This window comes from Typopeltis vanoorti, chromosome 18 (assembly GCF_054136105.1).
Source record: "Typopeltis vanoorti isolate ZY-2024b chromosome 18, IOZ_Tvanoo_1.0, whole genome shotgun sequence".
Classification (NCBI taxonomy): Eukaryota; Metazoa; Arthropoda; class Arachnida; order Uropygi; family Thelyphonidae; genus Typopeltis; species Typopeltis vanoorti.
This window is the reverse complement of record NC_143566.1, coordinates 5,863,567-5,890,532: the sequence shown is the minus strand read 5'-3', so window position 1 is coordinate 5,890,532 and position 26,966 is coordinate 5,863,567. Positions and strand designations below refer to the sequence as shown.

The window sequence follows — 26,966 nt, the reverse complement described above, 5'->3', positions numbered from 1 at the left end:
TTAAGTTCTGCACTGGAAATTTCAAATTAAACAGTTTTACATCACGTATTCTCAGAAGTCCAATCCCCGACATTTTTTTCTTTTGGTAAGTGTTTAAAAGTTTGAAGTTAAAGAACCAATTTATAAATCAATTACAATTATTGCACGATGCATCTGAAATTTATTTTAAGTGAGAACATGAAGCATAAATTGAGTGATAATGGTCATTTATTTATAAAAGACAAAGAAAATGGAGAAAGGATTTTTTTGAAATGTGATCAGTTTCAAAAAATACATTGCCATTCCCGTATTTATACAGCTGGCGACATTATCAAACAAATTAACCAACATAATCATCCTCGTAACATGGCATGGGTTGAAACAGCGAAGCTACTTAATGAGATTAAAGATCGAGCCCGTACAACTAACGATGGGACTCGTCAAATTATCATGGAAGCATACAGAAAAATATCTCCTGCCATCATCAGCCAAATGCCGAGCAATGCCTCTGTAAAGAAGTCTATTTGAAGAACCCGAAATCAAGCAGGACAGGTACCACCAAATCCAAATTCGTTACGTAATTTAATTATTCCGCCTATATATAAAATCACCTATGGAAATGATGAGTTCCTTTTGCATGACAGCAACGATGGCCTCAACAGATTGCTGATATTTGATACTAAACTAAATCTATAGTTATTGTCATAATCGACAACATGATATGCATATGGCATTTTTAAAACTACTCTCTTTTTGAGCAGCTGTACACAATTCATGGCATTATAAACGATAACGTGATTCCTGCTGATTCCGAATTTGCAATAAAAATGTGCATGATATAGTACTTATGGAATTGTTACAATGCTGCTCTGGAAGGGTTACCAAAGACAAACAACTCATGTGAAGGGTGGCATCATCGTTCAGCGAACTAATTGGTGCTTCTCATCTGACAATGTGGAAGTTTCTAAAAGCTTTGAAGGATGAGCAACATTTCAATGAGGGGAAAATAGAGCAATATATGACTAGCACCCAACCTCCTCCTGGTAAGAAACGCTATTGAGATGCTGCAAAAAGACTTCAGCTCATCGTTAGTGATTATGAAAATCGTGAAACCCTTGATTACTTAAGAGGAGTTGCCCATAATTTTTTATTTTGAAAACTTTGTGGTTGTGCATTCACCTTTTTTGTTTCATATTTTTTTTTCATACTGCTCAATTTTGAATAGTATGAAATAAAAAGTGTTCCTTTTCATGATCATCAAAATAGTCCTTTTCAGGACTACAAATATTGATAGAGAGATGCCTGATTGTAATGATTCCAGTTCCTCTTGAAGATAAATTTTTAAGTTTGTTTTAATAACAACAGAATAATAATTGCTCCTTCGAAGTGCCTAATAGTAAAAGTTTGAAGGAATAAAATAAAAACAGAACATCACGATATTCATGCCTTCTAGGTACACAACACTTGTTTTAGCGGATAACAAACAGTTCAAATAATTTTAATTTTCACTAATAGATTCATGTTATGTTTTTATGTATAACATCGCTTACGGTGTCCTTTTATCCCCTAAAAATAAGTCTCGATTATTGCAGCTGCTGATTGTTGTCGGAAATATGACGACAATCAGCAGTTAGTTGGATATAACTATTCTCCCTAAATATTCTTAAATATGGTGCTCTTTCTCCCTCACCATCCTATCCCAGTTCTGTGACAATTAATATTCCATCTACAGAGCCTGTAGTAAGAAAGAATATGAATAACTTTATATGTAAATTTAAAAAAAAAAAGTTTTTTTCAGATATATTTGTGATTAAATTTCCAGCGATGAATTGTCGGTGATCAATTTTCCCGCAATAAACTGTCCGGACACGAATTGAAGCTGTCAATACTTTCAGTTATTGGCCGAAGCAGCATATTCTGCTTGCGAGTCTTAAGCCAACTATAAATTCTTAGGGAACTAGCTTAGCTCAGAAATAATTTTTTAAACTGTATTTGTGGGCCAGGATGTGACTAGTTTAAGTAATTCTTCTGTTTTCTTTTTAATCTGGCTTATTGGATTATATTTCACAAGTTGATAGATGCTATTGTCTGAGACTAAGTGATTCATTTTTTATGTTAGTTGTTTGGTTTAAAATAACCGTGGCACTGTCTTTATCGGCTCTAGTAATTACGATGTTTGACTTGACTTGCTTTTAAAGATTTCACAGCTGCCAATTCAGGTTGCTAGTTATTACTTTAGTATTGTTTAAAATGCAAGGTTTCTAATAATATTTTATCGGCTTTGGTGGTTAGGAGAAAGTTTATTCTTCATTCATAGCATAGAATACTTCTTTTTTTTTATTAGTGGATCAAAGCATTGTCACTAGTGGTCAGGCCAGTAGATTAATCGTTGATCAAATCATTGACACTTTCAAAATGTTTGAAATGTAATATAGCATGTCTTTGTGTGTATATATATGTGTGTGTGTATACTCCAGATGATGATCTTAATATGAAGGTCGAAACTCCAGGAAATTAAAGTAATTATTCCTAACATGGATGTGTAGTTTCCATAATTTACTGAAATGAATTCTGATTCACCATATAACATTAAAGGAAAGTGTAAAAATAATCATAAAATTATGAATATTTCTACAGGGTGTCCCAAAATTCACGCAAGAAGTAATTTTGATAGAAAACACAGGTTTTTAATTAAAAATTGTAATTTCTTATTGATTCATAAAGTATACAGTATAGGGTTATGCATGGAATAGCATATCGGGTAAATGGCCTCCACGGGTTTGCTGGCACATACGCACTCTTTTGTCGAAATTTTCCATGACCGTTTTGCATAAATGTGGCTGAATTTCGTTGATACAGTGCTCAATTTCCTCCTTCAAGGCGTGGGTGGTCGTGGGCTTGTTGGCATAAACCTTAGACTTCAAAAAACCCCAAAGAAAAGAGTCCAATGCCGTTAAGTCACATGATCTGGGCAGCCAATTCTGATCACCAAAACGGGAAATTACACGACCAGGAAATGACTCATGCAGTAATTGAATTGTTTCTCGGACTGTATGGCATGTGGCACCGTCTTGTTGAAACCACATGTCGTCCACATCCATATCTTGCAATTTAGGCACAAAAAACTGGATTATTATGTCACGATAGCGAGCACCATTAACTGTTATTGCCTTACCAGCCGCATTTTCGAAGAAGAATGGACCGATGATGCCTCCAGCCCAAAATCTGCACCAAACAGTGACACGTTGTGGATGCATTTGTTTCTCAACAATCACTCGTGGATTTTCTGAACCCCAAATGCGACAGTTTTGCCGATTAACGAAGCCATCAAGATGAAAATGAGTCTCCGTAAGAATACGCTGTAGAGAGCTTCTCGAAATGCCCAATTCAAGACCACGGTGCCGAATTGATGTTCCTGGACTCTCAGCAACACTCTCATGAACTGCTTCGATATTTTCTGTTGAACGACTCGTTGAAGGATGGCCAGAGTGTATAAGATCACTAATTGATCCAGTTTACTTGAATTTTTTAATTAATCTTTTCACAGTTGATGAAGTTAAATCGCTATTCTGACCATATTTGTACGAAAATTGCGAACTGTAGCTGCCAAACCTTCATTATTTTTAAAATATTGCTCAACAATGAAAATGCATTGTTCTTTCGTGTAGCGCTCCATTTTTAATAACCCTGAACTGTCAGCTGTCACGCTGTCTTTTTTTTCTCGTTGGCAACACTTTACCACACAAATGGCGCTAAATTTAAATCTTGCTTGAATTTTGGGACACCCTGTAGAAATTGTTTGTGTTAGTATATTATTAGTTTTGGTTTCATAACACGTACATTGGTATTTGTGATATGTCCATTATTGATATTATTATGATTGTCAAATTGTAATGTAAAGTATAATAAATTTAGTTTAATCCTCTATCCATCCAAGTGTGAACAAACAAAGTTTGCGCCTGAAAGTATCTTCAGGACTGGGGTAAGGTGGTACAACACCAGGACACTCCTTGCAAAGGTGAAGCAAGCTACCAACACGCCTATCTCAGTATCTCCCATAATGCAAAACACATCTCCTTGCGGATATATCTAATGTTATGCATTAAGGGAAGGGCCACAACCCAGACTAGTTTCGACCTTTATTGAGGTCTCTTCAGTGGGAACCAGGCCCAAGTGGAGATACCAGGCAGAAGGTCATCTCTACCTATAGGAGTTGCCAAATGGTGTGCCACCCTTTTTTAATAAATTACTCTGGATTTAGAGAACGATGTTGAAAGTTTATTTTTCACTTGGTAGAGTATAATAAATTTAGTTTAATCCTTTATCCAAGTGTGAGCAAACAAAGTTTGCACCGGAAAGTATCTTCAGGACTGGGGTGAAGAGACCTCAATAAAGGTCGAAACTAGTCTGGGTTGTGGCCCTTCCCTTAATGCATAACATTAGACATATCCGCAAGGAGATGTGTTTTGAATTATGGGAGATACTGAGATAGGAATGTTGATAGCTTGCTCCACCTTTGCAAGGAGTGCCCTGGTGTTGTACCACCTTACCCCAGTCCTGAAGATACTTTCAGGCGCAAACTTTGTTTGCTCACACTTGGATAAAGGATTAAACTAAATTTATTATACTCTACGAAGTGAAAAATAAACTTTCAACATGTAATGTAAAGTATTTGAAATTTTGATGTACTTACTACATTCTGATAATTGTTTTACTTTCAATCCTGTTATTATAATTTAAAATTATCAAGCGCTGTGTTGTGCAAAGACATTCTGGTTATACTGGCGGAGACAATGTGTCAGCCATTATACTTAACTTCTCACTTACCATTTACATGGAGTGTGCATGCTCGCCGTGGAGATTGATGCATGATTGACAGAAGACAGAGAGAGCATTCAGTATCATGGTAACGAAGAAAACAAAAGAGAGCTAATGGAAGTTTAAGAACACAGATCAGAGAAATTTTGTTCTTAGGAAGTTTTTAAGTTTTATTTGACAGTCGGAAGAATATAAATAGAAGATTCCTAAAAGGAATCGTAGAACTGCGAGTCTTTAAACTCGAGGAGTTGTGACTGTCAACAGACATTTAGTAAATAAAAGAAGATATTGCAGTCAGCATTCTAATTAAATGTTCGAGGAAACACTGAATTTCTATGGAAAAAGCAATTGTGAAATGTGAAACTGTAAAGTGGTTTAACATGAAGAGTTCCACTTAGATTTGTTGTTTATGAAGTTAGTAAAAATTAGTAAATTGTGCATCAAATAGATAGAACTGCAAGAGTTCAGAAATATTTATACTTCGGTGAGACAGGAGGAATAATATTGTATGCTACATAAGGGTGATAAGAAAGGATCCTATGGAAAAGAAGAAGAAATGCTTATATTTTCGGTAAAGGCCCTAACAAAGAAACTGACTATGAACATTTCTGTTGTTGCGAAAACTAAGTATTTAGTCTGGTAGACATAATTAAGTATATGTTAAGCAATCCAGTAATACAACGAGTCAGAGAATGGGTGATTTTAATATTTTTGGATTAAAAAAAAATCTCTAAAGTGTAGGTTTATTTTAGAAGGCCTTGGATCCAGTTATTTTTGTAGTTATGTAATTTTATTTAAAGTGTATGTATTTTTTTTTGATTTGGTCCTGAGTCCAAATAAAAAAAAATACATCAAATGGAAAGTCAGTGATTTTCCAGATTCTAAAAGAAATAGTTAAAAGTCATTGCACCAATCAGAATTGAACCCTTGTGTAAATACTAAACACTCAGAGTAAAAATCTTCTTTATAGAGACAATCTCAAAACAAAAGGATTAGTCATATTTATTTTAAGACCAACCATTTCAGCTTTTAATTACAAGTCTTCCTATTTTGTTTGTATATCATTGTATTTTGATTATATCAAAACTGTCATCAGCATAATCTAGATCTGTGAAATAGAATTCCATTTAATTCTTCTTCTTGCACCTGTAACTCTTTTCATAATCCAATCTGTGACTATATTAAACAATAACCCAGACATTACACGACACTGCCTAACACCAGATTTTATCTCAGACTATTCGGATGTTGTTTGCTGTACAATAACATAATTTTTACTTTCCTTGTATGTTTCTTTGATTGTTTTCACATATTTGTTGGCAATTCCATAACTTTTAATAATTAACCATAATGTTTCTCTGTCAATACTGTCAAATGCTTTAGTAAAATTTTTAAAATTTAGGTATAATGGACTTTTAAATTCTATGCTTTGTTCAGTGATGTTTCTTGAAGTAAAAATGTGGTACACAGTACACCCACCTGTTCTAAAACCAGCTTGTCCATGCCTTAATATCTTTACTTCATTTTTAATCCTATATATCAATATTGTGCAGAAAATTTTTGCAGATCCTGAAGCTAATTCCCCTTCAGTTATCACGTCTAGTGATATCTCCTTTCTTCGTGGTGTTGTTTCTTTCCACTGTTTAAGTATCTTTTCAGTCTCTTGCACGTTGTTAAAGATATCATTTGCAGTTTCTTCAGTTGTCTGAAGCATTTCTATTGCTATATTATCATTATCCAAAGCTTTTCCACTTTTCATTTTCTCTGTTACATTGGTTATGGCATTTTTAGATATAGGTTCTGATATTATATTTATGTTTACAGGAGGTTCTTCCATTATTGAAATTTCCTGTCAGTTATATTGTTGTGTACATTTAGAATATCATCAAAGTTGTCTTTCTATCTTCTAACAATTTTATCCTCTTCAGTTAGCAGTAGGCCATCTTTATCTTTTATAGCATTTACTTGTTTTTCTTCAGAGCATATTTTCCTTGTCATCCCAGTCTTCCAATGTGCCCTGATATTGCAGCCTTTTGTGCTTCTTGTGCCAAACTGTCCACATAATTCCTTTTATCCTCTCTTGCAGATCTTTTAATTGACTTGTCTTTATCTCTATAATTGCTGAAATGAATTTCTTGAGCTGTCTAGAATTTAACACTTTCAACCATCAGTTTAACTTTGTACCTTTCTTCTGTGAGTCTCCAGGTCTTGTCTGATAACCAAACATTGTTCTTTTTCCCCCTTCTTAGCACTCAAACAGTCTCTTGCAACCTAATTATATACCATTTTAAAATTGTTCCATGGCAATTTCAGTCATGTCTTCTGGGCTTTCTACTTTCTTACCATCTAGCTTCTCACTTTCCAAAATATAAAATCGATTTTTATCACAATAGAAAAGATTTTCTTAATTTCATTCATTTTTAATTTAGACGTGATATTTTATCTTCCCTTTTTGATTGCTAATTTTTTTTAATCCCATTCAGTTTTAATGTAATTTTGGCTGCTACTAAGTAGTGATCAGATCCAACATCAGCTCCTCGCCTTGCTTTAATATCTAAGAGTGAACGTCTATTTGGGTTTTGGTTTTACCATCTGTCAAGTCACTTTATGTATGTCTTTGTTTAAATAAGCTTCCTCCTATCACAGTTATTCATTCATAAAATGTCACCATTCTCATTTCTTGAACCACATGCTTCATTACCTACTGCTCTCTCTCATCCTCATTATTTCTTTTGCCAACTTTAGCATTCATGTCACCTATAATAAAAGCCATGTTATGTTTTGGTATTTGCTCTATACATTTTTTGTAACTTATAAAAGTTCTCCCTATCTTCAAAATCCTTCCCATTGGTTGGTGCATATACTTGTATTATGGTTAATTTAATACATCTTGAATATAATCTAGCCATTATTATCTGCTCGCTTATGGGCTTCCAATTTATCTCTTTTACTTGTCTCTGCACTAAATATGAGTGCCACACCTCTTTCATGACTTTCATCTGATCCTGAATACAATACTTGATATCCATCTACAGTTCTTACTTTTCCAGAGCTAATTCATCTCGACTCACTTATTCCTAAAATATCTATTCATACTTTTCCATTTCCTTTATAACTTCCTGTGTGTTTCCAATTTGAAACATAGTTGTAACATTCCATGTCACAATTAATGTTGTTTGTTGAGGTGAAAGTGTTGACATCATATGTTTCAAAGGTTCCTGTAAGCTTTGCTCTTGAAACGTCATCCATGCATTATCCTCATGCCAACTTAAATCATGGTCATCAGGAATCCTGCAGGCCACCAGACTGATATTTGGTATATACTGACTTTCTTGGATTTTTGGTTTCCATAGTTGGAGAATTTTTATGGGGAAGAGTGATTAACCCATCTTCCAACCCTCCACCTTTATCCAGGCTTGGAGAAAGACATGGCTATTTTTATAGGTGATATATTTGAATAGTTTTCACAATGCACTTGGTCATAATGGTATATCAGCTCAAGTCTTACATGAAGTAGCAAAGGAATTGTCAGTTCTTTGACCATTTTGTTTAATTTAAGTCTCAGCTCTGGGTTAGTCCCGAGAGGTGGAAAGAGGGGAAGATAGTTCCATTGCATAAAGGAGGTTCCAAGACTGCTGTTGCAAATTACTGATTGATCAACATATCAGTAATCGTTGTCAAGGTTTTGGAGATATTAGTCGAGAGCAAAATACAGGAATGGATAGATGAAAATGGGATACCGTATGGATAACAGCATGGTTTTGTGAAGGATAGATCATGTCTTAGTAACTTGTTCACGTTTTATAATACAGTGATGGCTGAACTGTATAAGGGTAATGGATTTACAGTGATACTGCTGGACTTTGCTAAGGCCTTTGACAGGATACTACATGGAATTCTAATAAGTTGGTGAGATGGATAGGAGGGTGGTTGATGGAGAGATATCAGAGAGCAGTTGATTCAGGAGTGGAGTCCAAAAGAAGGCCTGTTACTAGTGGTGTGCCGCAGGGTTCTGTTCTTGGACCACTGCTATTTAATTTGTTCATTAATGATATGGGAAACGATCTGAGAGGAACTGTTCATTTATTTGCTGATGATACAAAGTTGGCTAGAGCAATAGCGAATGCACATGATGTCAAAATTTTGCAGGATGATTTGGATAGATTGGCAGTCTGGGCTAATGAGAATCGATGTCAGTTTAATGTAGCAAAGTGTAAGGTTATGCATTTTGGGGTGAAAAAATTAGCACCAGTATATCACATTGGTGGAACTTTACTCCAGGAGGTTGACGAAGCCAGAGATTTGGGTGTGTTTGTGGATAGGGAGTTGAAGTTTAGGGTGGGGGGGGGGCATATAGCAAAAGTGGCTAAATCAGATCACTTGGTTACTGAAGAATACTTTGACTAGCAGAGATAAGCAAGTTATTGTTCCTCTTTATCGAGCGTTGTTAAGACCCCATCTTGACTACTGTGCTCAGATCTGGGTTTCTTCTCAATGGGGAGAAGGTAGAGAGGATCTAGAGGCGAGTGACCAAGATGATAGCTGATCTATGGAATGAACCTTACGAGAACAGGTTGAAGATCTGTGGGTTACAGAAATTGGTTGATAGGCGGAAAAGGGGTGATATGATTGAGACATTCAAATTACTGAAGGGTTTTTACAAGATTAATTCAGAAGAAATTTTTCAGAACAGGTCTGGTGATGGGAGAACTAGGGCCATCCATGGAAATTGAGCAAGAGTGTAGTTAGCAAGGATGTAAGAACTAGGTTTTTTTACTTGGAGAGTGGTGAATGAGTGGAATAAGCTGCCAGAGTTTGTTGTGGGTGTCATGACTGTAAATGAGTTCAAAGCAAAGTATGATAGATACTGTGCAAATGCCGAATAGTTGTTCTTGATATGATGTTTAGGGCCTCCCTCGATGAGTCTAAGGACCCCCCTTGGAGTTGCCAGTAATAATAATAGTTCATGTTTTGGACAAATGCTCTGTGGATGCTGTTTTGAATGCATTGAAATATCAGCATACTTCAGAAATAGGGGATTTAAGGAAAGCTTTGAGTTGACTTTCATTTTACTATAACATTTGTGAACTTGTTTCTAAATCTAAATGTACTCTTAAAAAAATAAAAAAAGTGAAAAATTTCAGTAATCCATTATGTATATTTTTTTTATTTCCATTATTCCATTAATTAAATATCCATTATATATAAAAAAGCCTGTGCACTCAATTGGTAGTGACAAATCCCCTTTGCTTGGAAAGACCTGAGTGTGAATCCCGTCTAGAAAGCGAAGAACGTTTATCAGGACGTTTCAGTTGAAGGTGAGGCATTTCAAATACAGGGAGGTGGAAGAGGTTTCATTGGGCAAAATACAAGGCTAGAAGAACACATAATTTACATTAATGGCAAATGATTCAATGCATAGGCTGTGCAGAAGGAATGGATGAGAGTTTCTGGATTTGTGTAGTGAGTTTGAGGGAAGATTGGATTTGAATAAGAGAGACTGCCTACACTTGAATGCATTTGGAGTCATCAGGAGTCTCGAAAAATTATTAATATATATAAAATCTAACACAGAGTCAAGGAAACTGAATGAAATGATAAGAGGAGTCGTGAGAATCTGTGTGTAGGAGCAACAATGTTAGGTAGTTGTATTAATGATAGGAATGGTTATTAATGTGGAAATGATTATGAAGATAGAACGATTCTATGTTCATGTGGTTTGTGCCTATCAAGCATGTGAAACAATGTCTGCATAAGTAAGGAACTAGATAAGAACAGAGATCTGCAAGTTGACGAACTGTGTTATGCAGACCACAGGCAAGTGTATGCAAAAGATCATGCAGGTAATTTATTATGTCTGTACACAAATGCTAGGAGTATCAGAAACAAAAGAGTGAAGTTTGTTGCCTTGGTTAATATATTGGGATCTCATGTTGTAGGCATTTGTGAGACTTGGCTATCAGAAGCAGATGCACTAACTAGTATCGAGTGCAAAGAGTACAGTATTTTTAGGAAGGATAGACAGGATTTGAGAGGAGCGGTGAGCTGCTAATGATATCAAATGTCTTGAATCCAGTTGGTTGAGACCTATGACTGCAATACTAGTAACAATTTTTCATGTGGCAGTGAGTTTGAAGCCATCTGGTGTGAAGTGGAGTCTAACAAGATTAAATACACATTCAGGTTTTGTTACAGACGGTGAATCGGTTGCTAGTAACAAAGAAATGCATCAACAAATAAATACGATGAATGCAAACAGTGTAATCATAATGGGAGAATTTAATTATCCAAACATTGATTTGGTAGATATGAAATTGCATGAGAAGAATGAAACTGAATTTATTGAACCATTGCGAAACCACTTCCTCAAATAGCATGTGACAGAAGGAACAGAAGGTCAAAAAGTGTTATATCTGATTATAGTGTCAGATAGTTTTAGTTAAAGATGTAACTATTCTGCCTAATTGGTGACAGTGATCATGTGGTACTCACTTGGGAAGTAGTTAAGTTTATGAATGTTCCATTCAGATAAAGGTTACATGCTGTACTCCAAAGCAGGAAATTATGACCACTTGAGAGGTATGCTGGGTTCTGTGCCATGGTATCAATTATTGGATGTAAAGGATATCAACAGTGAGTGGAAAGTGTTTTAAAAATACTTAAATGATGCAATATCATAATGTGTCCCTAGAGTTCAAAGAATAATTAGAGTAGGAATGAAATGGATGTGGAATTTAATTAAGCAAGAGATTTGTAAGAAAAAGATGATGTGGAAGGAATATGGTGTGCATTCTGTTGCTATGCTGCAAGCAAAAAAAAGAATGAATTTGAAAGAATAAATCTACTGAATGCAGACGGTATGCAGATGACTGATTCAGAAGTCATTGTTCAGCTAATGATCAGCCATTTTGCTAAAAGCTATTAACCTGGTATATGCAACATTGAACTCATTGCTACCTCTTCACCGTATGAGGAAACTCGTGGATGAGGAGGAAGTACTAGAGCTGTTGCGCAAACTGAATAAAAATTCTGCAATAGGAAATGATGGGATATCAGCATGGATGCTAAAAGAGTGTTCAGGCTATTCCTTCGACCAGGCTATATAATTTGAGTCTCAGAACAGGGAAGATTCCACAGGAGTAGAAAGAAAGTATGGTAATCCTCTTTGCACAAAGGTGGTGCAAAGACTGATGTATCCAATTATCAACAAATCAGTACCTCAGGAGTGGTGATGAAGATTTTGGAAAGGTTTGTTAGAGCTTACATTCAGAGATGGGTTGACAGAGAATCTCTACTTTGCAATGAACAGCATGGGTTTACTAAGGAAGTTTATGTTTTAGAATTTGCTTACATTCTATTAAGCAAAGGTCAAAAGCCTCAGCTTTTGAATTTTGCTGAGGCTTTTGACCAAATACAGCATGGAATACTGTTGCATAAATTGGAGAATATGAAATTGGATTATAAACTGTTGGCATGGATAAGAGGATGGCTGACTGACAGATATCAAAAAGTGGTATGGTGTGAATCCACAAGATTCAAGGTACCAAATAAGGTCTCATAGAGTAGTGTGTGCCTCAAGGATCAGTTCTTGGTCTATTATTATTCAATCTATACATAAATGACATTGGGAAGGATTTTGACATGTGACATACAGCTATTTGCTGATGGTGCAAAGATAGGTAGGGTAATAATCAGAAGTGCTGAGATATGCAGTATGATTTGAATAGGCTGGAATTGTGGGCATGTGAAAATAGCTGTCATTTCAATGTTAACAAATAGACAGAAAGTTGAAGTTCAACGGTGATATAGCAAAAATTGTAAATGCAACTCGGAGAATAATGGCAATACTGAAACGAACCTTAACATGTGAAGATAAGGAAGTAATTTTGCCTCTTTACAAGGCCTTGATAAGACCTCACTTGGACTACTGTGCACAGGTGTGGTCTGGTTTCTGTGGTGATTCTGATCCAGTAGAGAGAGAGAGAGAGAGAGTGTGCAAAGGAGAGTATCAAAAATTATATCAGGATTGTGGAATATGGATTATGATGAAGAGAATTTGTAGGCTGCAGATACTAGCAAACAGAAGAAAGACGGGTGATACGATTGAGACTTACAAACTTCTGAAAGGATTATACAGAATTTCAGTAGATGGAAATTTTTGTTTCATGGAGGGTGGGGAGAGGATGCGAGGGCATCCATGGAAGTTGAGAATGAATGCTGTCAAGAAGGGGATTGTGATTGGAATGGATTGCCGTTTGATGTTGTGTGTGCAAGTAGCGTGAATGAATTCAAGAACAGCTGTGACAACTGGTTTGAATAGTATCACCTCAATGAGTTCCTTACTCCCTGGAGGTCTCTCTTAATAATAATAGTAACAATGATATATTTTTAAACAGTATTTAAATTATAAATCCTTAAAGTGCAAAATCATAATGCTAAAGGAAAAACTTCTATATAACCAGGAGCATTAAAATAGTAAATAGTTTATTACACATTATATTCTATAGCATTCCTAATATTCTATGGCAGTGGTGTTCAACCTTTTTTACTACGTGAGCTAGTTTTCTATAAAAAGTTATTCGGCGATCTACTCTCTTATATAGGTTCCCCCAACCTGATATCTGATTACACACAATAAACAACTAAAAAAAAATACACAACTAAAAACTTTATTTGTGTATTTAAAAATTTATTTATCACTTTTAATTATTTTAATACAACAAAAAAAATAAATATTGGAATAAAATATTTATTTCTCTATTTTGGAAAACCAAAGTTAGAAAAAACAACAAATTGATTACAAACTCACAAGTTACAGGAAATGCTGGTTGATTAAAAAAAAAAAAAAGTTAATGTGAAATTTAGCATTGTTTGGACCTTGCAATATTTTCATAGTCAAGTTCATATGAAGAAGTGGCCAGTTGCAGACAATCATCCAAATGATCATTTGTAATTTGGTTTCTTAATTGATTTTTTTATGACGGTCATATTTGAAAAAGCGGATTCTGACAAGTATGTCGATCCGAAACACGACAGAAATTTTCACCCAGTATCAGTTAATGGGAATTTTTCATGTGCATACTTCCAAATGACTTCATTGTTTATTGATTTTAAATGTAAATTATTCTGAATGTTTATTATCTCAAGTTCTACTTCAGCTTGGTTTATATCAAACAGCCCACTAATTTTATTTGAAATTTCTGTGATGTTCAAGTTTTCTTGAAATGGATTATTAATAAAAGATAAAATCATTTCAGTTTTATTAAAATCTTTAAATCTTGAATTTATTTCTTCCTCAACTAATTCTATTTCACGAATAAATTCTTTTAAATCATAGCGAAGCATTTCTTGATTTTGTTCAAAAAATTTTAATAAATATGGGAGATGTCTAAATTCGCAGTCATTTATATTTTTCTTTAATAAAAGTAAGTATTGTTGGAAAGTTTTTATTGAACTTAACATGTCAATTAAATTTTTATCTCTACCTTGTAACTCTAAATTTACAGAAAGCCAAACACACAGAGAAAGATAAAATCACATCATCCAGCCTAACAGTATGTTACTTTAAAAACATTTACACACAGAGCTAGAGCAGTTTGTTCTAATGATATGGATCTTTTTATAAAACATAAATATCTGCACTGTACTTTCTTTGCCAATGGCTACAATTCCTACAAAATAGATAAAATACTACTTAGCTCCATTACTTTTGAAATATTTACAGATCAGAAAGATTATTTTTAGATTCAGCCATGACTATTAATAATTCTCCTAACCTGAAGAAGCACGGTTGCATTAATTTGCCAAAAAAATTGGGAGACTGTTATCCTAAAATCAACTCCTACATAGCTGTAATACTTCTTTTTAGGGGGCACCAAATTAGGACTTTTAGATCTGTAGATCTGTTGTTTATTAAAATTTGAATTGTTCCAAATTGGATGTAAACTATAACTTTGTGCTCTGAAGACGCTTGTTTGAAATCCAACAAAATATAAGCCAGTTAATAAATATCTTTTTTTTTTAATATAAAATAGTTCATTTGGTGGTGTTAATACCATTAATGTGAGTTATGAATATACTACCTTTTTTTGTTTGCAGATGATCAAGTAATCACAGCAAGATGTGAAGAGATCAGTACATTCCTTAAACATTATTGTTAAAAAATTTGGAATACAAACATCAAAGACAAAACAAAAATCATTGCCTTTAAAGGACTGCTTTCTGTCAGAAGCAAAGTCATGATTGAAAATAAAATTTTAGAACAAATTAATTGCTTCAAATACCTCAGATGTCATATACAAAAGAAGCTGACACATCCAAATTTCAAACTTCCTAAAGATAACAGGGATGATTAGTGATATTTTCACATCTAACCAAGTTCGGACCATAAAACTGTAGAAGAAAGAATAGACCTCCCTAATCTAATAGTGAATTTAGTTTTCTGAATTGGCATTTGGTTAGATTATGGTCAAGTGGATCTATCATATAGCGAAAGATATTTTCGTTTTGTGTTCTGCTGAGTCATTAACCAAAGTGGCTTTCCCTTTGTCTGCTTTTGTAATAATGTGAGATGACTGTTGCATCTTAGATTGCAGATTTAATTTTTGCTAAAGAAATGTTTGAAAGTGAAAGTTTGCCTTTCATTAGTACAAAAGGGACTTCCAGATGAAGCTTATTAGTGTTCTCACTGGAAAGAGTGAATATATATTACGAAGGTGGATTGAAAAGTTCTCAGCCTAACAATGAAAAAACGAATTTATAATTTCAAAATTATTTTTTATTTTTCAACATAATCTCCCTTAAGACTAATACATTTCCAGCGATGCTTCATCATCATTATCCTGTCCCTGTAGTGGTTCTCAGTAAGATCTGCAAAATACCCCTCTGCAGCTTCGAAGAAAAACGCTGACCAGTGAGGAAGAGTTTTAGTTTTGGGAAGAGATAGAAGTCAGAGGGAGTCAAATCTAGGGAATAAGGTGGATGTTCCAACAATTCATAGTGCAGATCCCTTAATTTTCCCATTGCCAAAACACCTTTGTGGGCAGGTGCATTGTCCTGATGAAAGATGATCTTTTCTCATGAATTTTTTCATCCAGTCCGATTAAAAGATTGGAATAATATTCCCCAGTTATTGTTTTACCCTTTTCAAGATAATTAATAAATAACAAATAAATAAATAAATAACAAAATGCCATGACCTTTCCTGCTGATGGAACCGACTTTGTCTTCTTTGGCGGTGAACAACCGACTTCTGTCCACTGTTTTGACTTCTGTTTGGATTCTGGTGTATAATGGTGAATCGAAGTCTTATCCATAGTAATAAATCAATGCACAAAATCAGTTTTATTCTTGTTAAAATGCTCCAAGCACTGTTCAGAGATTTTCATGCAAGTGTATTTTGGATCTGCTGTGAGCAAGCGCGGTACCCATCTAGCACAAAGCTTTTTCATTTGCAATTCTTGATGCAATATATATCCTACACCTTCTTTTGAAATGCCTATATTCTCAGCAATTTCACACACTTTGACTCACCAGTTATCCAATATTATATCGTGCACTTGAACAGTGATTTCTGGTGTTGTTACATTTTTTGGACGTCCTTCACGTGAATCATCTTCAAGGCTGGTACAGCCACGTTTAAACTTGGCAGCCCATTTCATGATTGTCGAAAACAAAGGAGAAGAGTACCCATAAACTTTTATGAACTTTGAATGAATTTCTTTTGGCATTAAACCTTCTTTTACAAAGAATTTTATAACCACATGATACTCAATTTTATCCATTTCAAGGGATACAGACAACACTTGCTTCAGACAGCTGTATAAAACAAAGTATTTGATAGAATGACTTGCAGTTTCACATGGATGCTTATGACAGATGTACCAACTTAGAAAATAAAAAAATCTTGCTGATACTGTTGCCATCTATGGTCGAGGCTGAGAACTTTTTAGACCACCCTTATATGTTCAGTATTATGGAGAAAATGTTAAGGAAGGTATTTTCTTCAGAGCTGCAGTAAATTCATGTCCTTTTGATAGAATAATAATTTCATTATTCTTCATTTCCAGTAAGGGCATCCTGAGATATTTACTATTCAGTTATCTTGGTACAGTAGGAGGTGGACTTTGCTTAGCAAAAAGAACACTGAATTTGTGATTTAAATGTGACTTGTGTTTGTCAAATGATGAACGGTGGAGAGCATGCTTTGAAACTGCAAAAAGGGATATTGGGGGATGTACAATTGAGGTATTATCTTCTGATATTATTATCTTGATTAATTAAGGTCATGGAATTTTTTGGGAAAATCTAACCTCGTTGGTTACCTTGAGACAGATCGCTAGCAAGTTTACCAGTCTTTATAGTTAGTTTTTCTTTGTAAAGGAGGAGTAATTGTTGTTTCAGCAATACTTGTGCCATTAGGTTTAACAAATGAACATACTAACACATGGAAAAAACTAAACAACATATTTTTGATTCCTGTGAGCTGAGCTTAAACAATGGGGGTTCCTGTCCCATACATTTCTGGCATCTTGAAACCAATCATCTGAATCTTTAAAAAAATATAATCTAGTGCTACCTTCACTTCTTTCAACAAACTGTCATCATGGTTCTCATCTTCTGAAGATAAACAATCTTCTCTAGCTCATCCTAACATCTAAAGTTCTGTGTGACTGTCACCTTTCTTACTTGGGATAGACTGAATTTAGTCAAGAAAAGAATATAAGAATACTAATCTTTCATAAAAAATCCTGGAAATCTAGCCTTGTGAAACACAGAATTGATACCGACCAATTCTGAATTATACTTAATCCATTGTTGCCACCATAGGTTAAAATGTTTAAATACAGGTTCATCTGAACCTGTATACTGGATTGACTGCCTCTTGCTATTGAGGATGAGACTCTTATTTTAATCACACATGATTATAATTTTTTTTAAAATAACACCATTTCCTCTGTTAGCCATTTGCATGGTTCTTTATATAATATCATGCAACTCCTTCTGTTTTAAATAATCCATTGTTCATGTTCTACTTTGCATTGAAACTGTCTGATGCTGCTGATGATGACCTGTAATTTTCAGGTTAAAATATTTGGCTATTAAATACATTATTCACTCTTTTTCTTATATTTGTTAGAATCAAATGATCTGGACAAAAGTTGGAACTTAATATTTCTAAATGTCATTACCAAAGTGTGATATACTAAGACATTAATTTACTTTTCAGAGCCATGTTACCCACCCCTCCCTATAGTGTATAATAATCTTATCCAGCTGTTCCTGAACTTTGTCTTTGACTAGCTTTTCTGATACATTTTACCACCACTCCCATGTGATACCTGGTGAGTTTATAATATGCTACCTCAGTCTTGGAGCCTCCTTTATGCAACAGAACTATTTTATTTTTGTCTGTTTACTCCTTAGGACTGTACCAGAGCTGCAACCTAGACCAGTGATCCCCCCAACTTTCAGTACATGCATATCCCTTTTATAATTTTAATAACACTGGTGTATCTCCCCTCAGGAAAAACAATTTGAGAGAAGTGAAATAATATTTTATTCAAATGCAAATAATTATAAAGGCATTTATTCAAACACATGAAACTTCTTAAATTATTATATACATTTTAGTTATACAAATTGAATAATTTAAGGAGAGATTTAACAAAATCTAGCAGAGAATCCTTCTGACTGCTTTGTTCAAACAATTTGAATTTGAACTTTTAATGCAAACAGTGCAAACCATGGGGTTGGAATGTGATCATGCCATCAACCAGATTCAGCCCTAACTGAGGTCAGTCAATGCATACCTAAGAGATACATTTTGTTTGCAGTTTCCTTTATATTTTTTCAATTATTGAAAAAATAAGCATAGAATAGATCTTGCACTTAACTGCAACAATATGGTAACAAAAAAGGAAAAAAATATGGTATTCATGTTTAAAAAAAAAGAAAAAAAGTGCCTCATCCTTCTTCCTCCCCCCCCCCCTTCCAAGATCTTTTTGTTTGGGGATACATTATTATTATTATTATTATTATTATTATTATGATTTGACACCTCCAGGGAGTCCAAAGACTCATCGAGGGAGAGTGTGCCAACAGCATCGAACGATTGGTCTCCTTCCAACTACTAACCGCGCTCAAACTTACTTAACTGAGCCATTAGTAGCAGAGGCTCTACCAATCGACCAACCTTTGCCGGCTTTTTTTTACATGTGCCACAGATTGGGAAACTCTGGTGGCCTGCAGAAGCAATGCCAGTACTTGGCTATTAAACTCATCTAAGAAAGACATCTTTGGCTGCCGTTGTTCTATTATGCATTGTCATACCAACAATATATAGTATATATACAACTTTTCCTAAAAACTAAATAACTCAGTATGTCACACTTATAAAAAACACAAGGTACAACAAATTAACATAATGTTATTAACTTAAAAAAAATGTATATATCTTTCTGCACCACTCTACATGCTTTGTATGAGTGGGGGTGATTAGTGGTTTATGGCTAAGTCATGTTGGGGGGGGGAATCATTCCTGTAAGCTGTCTAGAATTAATAGGAAGCATGTGGGGTCCAAGGTTATTTTTATGGCACATGGTGTTTGGAATCCCTTGTTCAGTGCATCTTGTGTGGATGTGTCAGAGGTGACATGATAGCTATTTAAATATGAGTGTCTAAATGGGTCCTCCCTTAATGCATTCTTAATAATTGTGAAGGGATTTTTTTTTTTTTTAAATTTTGTATGTGGGTGCTGTTTTTTACTCTTTAATTGATGTTCTTTGATATTTGTTAATTACAATAACTAAATAGATATTGTTGAAGGTACTTTAAAATTGGTTTTATAAATATTTTGAGAAATGAAATAAAATCATTCTAATTTTATTTGCATTAAGCTACTTTTAAAATTAGTAAGGACTGAAGCAGTTTAATCAGTTGAAATTATTTTTGAAATTCATTGTCTTTATTTCCACAGGTTTACAAATTAAAGCTGTAATGTCAGAAGGTAGTTTAATCTTGGAAGAGAACAGTTCCAGCTATAATCAGCCTCATGTAGTAGCAGCTGCTAAATTGGAAAAATTTCTTACTATGCCACCACAACCATCTCTTGAAGAAAGTTTGTTTCAGGATGATGAATGCAGAAAAAACTGTGCTGTTGAGGAGATGAATATAAAACAAAATTCTCATAGTGAAAACAGAAATTGCTTAGTTTATATGTTTGAAATAAGATCACATCATATTGTTATTCATCAGAATAATAAAATCTACAAATGTGATATTTGTGGTAGATTTTATAGACATTCTTTTAGTTTGAAGAGACATTTTCTACAGCAACATGTGAATTATAAATACTTAAGTGAAGCTGATATATCTAACTGCACAATAAATATTGATCAGTACTTGGCCAAATATAGAGATATAAATTTTTCAGAGTGTAACACTTCTAGCCTACAACGGAAACACACCCATAATACCAATACAAAGTCTTCGTCTCATTATAAAAAATCATTTGCTGGACTATATTGCTGTTATATGTGTGGTCAGTTCTTTGACTGGAAAGCAGATCTGAAGACACATCTGACAAATCATCCATCTGTTCTTCATAAGAAATACTTTTGCAAATTATGCAGCTTGACATTTGTTTCCAAGCATGAATTTCTTGCTCACCAGTCCACACATGGATCCAAGAAAGCTCATTCCACTAAAGGTACAAAAAAAAAAGTTATACAGAAACAAAAAATGAAAAAAAAGTCTGTAAAGAAATGTAGTGCTAATATCACTGAAAATTGCACTTTAAGAAACCACATTAGAACACATCAAGATTCAGAGTTTTCATGTGCATTTTGTTCAAAAAGCTTTCATTCTAAGTTTAATTTGAAACAGCACCTATTTAGTCATGAAGAAGATACTATAAATTCTAATAGGACTTTTTCAAAGCAGAAAAAGATGAGTGAAAATTTTAAAGAAAATAGCAATTATAGTTCTAAAAAACAGCTTTCCCTGAATGTTCCTCCTGAAATAGATTATGTTTGTGTCATATGTAAAGAAAAATTTAGTTCGTATATACTTATGTGTCGACATCGTAGACAGATCCATTATATTAGTAACCAAAGACAAAAACCAAGTAACAAGTGTGGAAGTAGTAAGAGTAGTCTTCCGTCACTTCATTTTAAGGATGATAAAATAAGAAAATCAAGTTCGGAATTATCAGACAAAGAATTTTATAAATCTCTAGCTCAGAGTATTGCAGATAATTTAATTAATTATGTTGATGGAAAGCCTTCCCAATTTCAGAATCATATAAGTGAAAATTCAGTTCACCCTTTAATAAATACATCAGACATTTCATGGACAGTATATAATTTTCCTATAGATTTTAATCTAAAAGAAATAGAATTCACGAGAAGTAATTCTGAATTGCATGTGATTAACACTGTTGAAGGCAGGTGCAATAGTTATGAAGATATAGAACAGCTTAACAAAATGAGATTCCATGAAGAGAATTTGATTTCTTACTATCTGAGTGATGGGGAAAATTCTGAATTCAGTTCACTTCAGTCTTCAGAAATGCAGCAGAGTTTGACAGAAGTAGAAAGTGAAGAATACTGCAGTGACTTCCATACAGATAAAAATATTTTTAATAGGAACACCTCCACAACATATATATGTTGTGTATGCAGTGAAACATTTGTCACTTTCGATGCTGTGGAGTACCATAAGACCAACAATCATCCAAATGTGTTCTGTAGTCACGTTGAAATTGAAGGTAGAAATGTTCCTCCAGATTTATGTAAACAATTCTGTAGTCCAGTTGGTGTTTTGGGTCATTGTTTTGTTCCTCCTTATGCACCTGAAGGAAATGCTAGTTTACTATGCACAAAATGTCAGTGTTCATTTGACACAATGCCTGATCTTCATTTGCATATATTAGAATGTGGTGGTGATAATAGTTTTAAAAAATATTCTGGAAGAAAGAGGCAAAATAGAAGAAAAAATAAGCAGAAAAAGTCAAAATGTAAGAAACTAAAGAATAATGTTTCTAAATGTAATAACACAAAAGTTAATAGCATAAATGAAGTCATTACTTTTGATACACAAGAACATCTTTCAGAATCTAGACATCAGAATATGACATCGGATGGTGAGGCAGGAAATGAATTTACCATACAAAATGTAGATTCTGCAACTGATAATTGTGGAGTATTAAGCCAAGCAGTTCTGATCCAGAAGAAAGTTACTCATAAATTTGATGATATAGAACATGATGGTAATAAAATTAAACATGTTTGTCAAGGAGGAGATAAAGAAAATTATTCTGAGAGAGCATTACCTGGTTTAATTACAGAAAATGAAATTCACAATGAGACTTTTATCTGTAATGATTTAAAATATCAAGAAAACATCCAGAAGGATAGTGATGAGGGATTCTCTCTAGTCAAAACAATGCAGACTGATAAATCACAAATAGATAACAGTGATTTTAATGAGGAAAGCTCAAAACATACTCTTGATTCATCTGAAAATTTATCTGGAGAAATAAAGCTGAAGAATATGAAACTACCTGCACCAAAATTAGAAGAACTTTCTTCTGTCCAACTACCTGATCTGAACAACTTACATATTCAGATTAAATCAAACTCGGAATATAAATCATTGCAAATTGCAAAAGAAGTGCATACTACTCAGCAGTTACCATATTCTTTACCACAGCCATCATCATCTATAACTCACCAAGAATTATCGAGGGATAAAGATAATATAACTTCTGCATCAAAAACTTTTTCTAAAAGTATTGTACAAAAACAGCAACATTGTTGTCCACATTGCCTAAATTCATTTGCATATTTAGCTAATTATAGGAAACACATAAAAAGCCAATGTGTACTCAGACAAGAGCAAAAAGGAAGGGATGTAAAGAGTGATGTGATGTATCCCTCACCAGTACGAAAAAAACATGAGATTGAAGATTCAGTGTTAAATATATTAAGGGATCAGTCTAAACAATTGGAGATAATGAAAGAAGTCCAAAATAATCAAGATAATAAAATCAATGGACGTTTTCATACTTTTTATTGTAATATTTGTCATAAAATATTTTTTTCTTTGTTTCAGTTACTCCGACATCAGATGTCACACAAATTGACTGAAACCTCCCAAACCTCAAAATTGAGGTTAGAAGAAGAAATGTTTGATAATTCACTGAAACAGGCTCAAGAAGTGCAAATTATGCAGAATAAAGATGAAACCATCAGTGAAAAAACGGAAAATCATACAACCAAGTCTTTATTGAATAATGTTGTTGAAAATCAGTTTCCATTACAGTCTAACATTAGAGATAAGCTTACATTTACACCAGACTATCTAGATAAAGCAAGCAAGTCTTCGAAAGGGAGTGGTCACCTGTTTTTATCTGATACTAGTATACTAACTATGCACGATTCGGATCATGGTGAGAACTTAAAAAATCAGAGTACTATTGAAGATGATAGTCTACTTAATTTATTGCATAATAAAACTTATAGTGATGATTGGAATGGCTGTGATGAGGGTTTTGCATTATCTACAGCTGATAAGAGAGAAAAATGCACTACAATTAATAAAAGATATGAACATTTAGCAGCTTTTCAGAAACACTCAAGAGCCAAATGTATATGTGAATTTTGTGGTAAACGGTTTCCACGCATACTGAATAAATGCAGACATCAGAGGATAGCTCACAGAGATAAGATGTCAAATGTGCTGAACGATCTGAATACCAATGATGTTTCCGAAGAAAACAAAATTCAGAAATACAAAACTTCTAAGGCCCAGCAAACTCAGAAAGTTCTTAAAAGGAAGCAGGGTTATAAAAATCCCAAAGCTGTATATAAAACACACAATCTGAAGTCCAAAGTTTTGATTAATGGTGTTTCTGCTCAGTGTTCTAATAAAGTGTTAAAATACTCTAAAAGAGTTGCAAAGAAAAAAGTGAGGTGATGATGTGTGCCTTAGAAACTGAACCATATTGTTATTAGTTGTTTTTATATAAATGTGTACATATAACTGGAGATATTTTAAAAGTTTCATATTTTTCTGCTATTTTTGCTAGGTGTAAAGCAAATTGAAGTATTTTTAAAATATGAGACTTCCAGTGCATTACTGTCATGTAAAGTGAAAAACATATACTTGCCTTCAGTAACTAAGAGAATTACTACTGCCTTTACTAAAGACCTAAGAAATGGAATAAAGTGCCTGCCATTTATTGATATTTGATTGTTCTATAAAATTTTGATGTCTTGTATGATGAAGATGATGATATTCTGTTTGTATCAATGAAAAATGTTTAACTTGAAATTATTTCCACGTAGAAAGTTTATTAAAGTTTCAGTGTAGTGCATGATGCATTCATTATACCAATAGGCACATAGCAATTTACTAGTTAACTCTCTCTCTACCTCATCTTTGTAACATAAGTATTCTGGCTTATTCAGTAAATTGGATAATGGGTTTATTCTAGTAATACATGTCTACACGATAGTACATGCTTTTTTTTTGTTCCAGTTCTGATGTATTGTCAACATACTTTTAGAAATAAGTATCAAATTCTTTAGTGAGACTATTATTTTTAATTTCACTAAAGTTAGTAGTCCAAAGACAAGAAACATATATTTATCAGGACTCGAGAATATTATAAATCTTATGTTATGTTTGCTTCGTCCATTTCTTGTAGTTTTCTTTAAGTACATCAAGACAGATGTTAGCTGTATTGTATTCAAACAGATGTTTGAATTTTTATTTGAAATGAAACAAAATGGACTTGAAAGCTGCAGCACATTTCTGGAATGAGACTAAACATTTAATTTATGTTTAGTTTACAAATATTTATATATGTGTGTGTGTGAAGCAGATCAAAGACTCTGGAGGAAGAGTATTAAGGAGGGATGTGGATATAAGAAACAGATGGTAAATATACTTTGAAGAACTTTTGAATGAGGAAAATGCAAGGACTCACAGAGAAGATGGGCAGCCATATGAGAGGATGGTGCAGAACATCAATAGAGTGGAAGTGAAGGAGGCCATGGAGAGGATGAAGAATGGGAAATCAGTGGGCCCCTGACAGGATTCCAGTGGAGACATGGAAGGCACTGGGAGAAAGAGGGAATTGACCCACTGTGGGACCTGTTCATAAACGTTTAACGAGAAAATATGCCCGAGAAGTGGAGGGAAAGTACTCTTGTCCCCATCTACAAGAGTAAAGGGAATGCACAAGACTGTAAGAATTACAGAGTTGATGAGTTGTAAGTTGATGTCCCACACAATGAAAATCCTAGAAAGGGTTCTTGATGGAAGATTGAGGAAGAAGGTGGAGATTGCAAAGGAGCAATTTGGCTTTATGCCTGGTTGATCAACGATAGATGCTATCTTTGGGTTATGGCAGATGATGGAAATACTCTTGTCCCCATCTACAAGAGTAAAGGGAATGCACAAGACTGTAAGAATTACAGAGTTGATGAGTTGTAAGTTGATGTCCCACACAATGAAAATCCTAGAAAGGGTTCTTGATGGAAGATTGAGGAAGAAGGTGGAGATTGCAAAGGAGCAATTTGGCTTTATGCCTGGTTGATCAACGATAGATGCTATCTTTGGGTTATGGCAGATGATGGAAATGTTTCGAGAGAAACAATGGGCTACATCTGGTGTTTATTGATCTGGAGAAAGCGTACAATAGAGTGCCATGGTAAGAAGTCTGGAGGTGTCTGAGGGAGAAGAAGGTACTGGAGAAATATGTCAGGTTGGTGCAGGAGATGTACAGAAATGTGAAGACAAGAGTTCAGACCTGCCTGGGACAGACAGAAAGTTTTCAAGTGACAGTTGGCTTACATCAAGGGTCAGCATTAAGTCTGTTTCTGTTTAATATTGTGATGGAGGAGGTGAAAAAAGACGTGCCTTGGACAGTGTTGTGTGCAGATGACATCTTGCTGTGTGCAGAATCAAGAGAAGAAGTAGCATCTAATCTGGAAAGATGGAAGAAAGTACTTGAAGAGAGAGAGGTATGAGACTGAGCAGAAGTAAGACCTAGTATCTGTTGCAAAGTGGATGGCAGCCAGGAGACAGATCTGGAGCTGGAAGGAAATGTCATCAGGAAGATTAGGGACTTTAGATACTTAAGTTCAACAGTGGAAGATGATGGAGAGGCTGAGAAGGAAGTGGGATGCAGGATGGAGGAACTGGAGTGAGAGATGGCTGGAGTGCTATGCGATAAGAGGGTGCCAATCAATCTAAAAGGCAAAATCTATAGGACAATAGTGAGACCAGCTATGATGTATGCTATGGAAACTGTGGCCCTGAGGAAAAATGAAATCAGCACAGGATGGAGGTAGCAGAGAGGAGAATGCTTAGGTGGATGTGCGGTGTGACCAGAAAGGATCGTCTGAGAAATGACTGTGTGAGGGGAATGGTAAAAGTTACGAACTTAGGAGTGAAAATACAGGAGGCAAGGTTAAGATGTTTTGGTCATGTGATGAGGTGAGAGGATAAATATGTGGGAAGAAAGGTCATGCAGATGATGTGCAGGGATGGAGGAAGCACGGGTGGCCAAAGAAGAGATGGAGGGAAGCTGGTCGAGGAGGACTTGAGGATGAAGAACTTGGATGTGGAGGAGACTTGCCACAAACAGCGACCCTACTTAAGTGGGACAAGCTGCAGAAGAAGAAGATATACTAAAATATACAGCCTAAATGGCTTATTATATTATCAAATCCTCACTAAAAATTGTGCGTGCATGCATGTGTACACAAACAGTAATATTCAAAATTTTGAACAGTTATTTGGTCCTGATCACACTTGACACATTTGGTATTTTGGGACTATTTTTTCTTCAATCACTAGTCTATGTAAAATGGCTGAACACACTGGTCTGGCCTGTACTCAATATTCCAGTCCATCCTAAAGGTATACTTTCTTGGGTTGAGATTGACTCCCCACAGACCATTGACATTTTTCTACATTGTTTCTCTCACTGTCATGGTGATACTTGCATTATGATATGGTGATTATCATCTTGGAAACAACATGTCTCTTCTGTAAAAGTGAAAAAAAAAAGGAGGCATTGAATTATATAATGTATTGCATGTCTACTGGTGTTTATCCTTCTAGAACTATAAACTGAGTCATTACCAGGAGAAATA

General features: G+C 34.6%; 2 protein-coding genes across 3 annotated transcripts in view; one reads left to right on the top strand and one right to left on the bottom strand.

The window, feature by feature from the left end:
- LOC150096469 (uncharacterized) overlaps positions 1-24,175 on the top strand; it is a 66,626-nt gene extending 42,451 nt beyond the window's left edge. For both annotated transcript variants that reach the window (XM_090408132.1, XM_090408133.1), the window contains one exon: positions 19,775-24,175. In XM_090408132.1, coding sequence (XP_090264258.1) covers positions 19,795-23,775 — 3,981 coding nt within the window. In that variant the 5' untranslated portion in view covers positions 19,775-19,794 and the 3' untranslated portion in view covers positions 23,776-24,175. The remainder of the gene's footprint in view (positions 1-19,774) is intronic.
- LOC150096470 (uncharacterized) lies at positions 6,035-6,634 on the bottom strand. Its single transcript, XM_090408617.1, has one exon. The coding sequence runs from the start codon at positions 6,632-6,634 to the stop codon at positions 6,035-6,037; it is 600 nt and encodes a 199-aa protein (XP_090264743.1).
- Positions 24,176-26,966: the final 2,791 nt, after the last annotated feature.

What these genes read in the sequence shown, in the direction of transcription:
- LOC150096470 (XM_090408617.1), bottom strand. Translation starts at nt 6,634, where the DNA reads ATGGAAGAACCTCCTGTAAACATAAATATAATATCAGAACCTATATCT.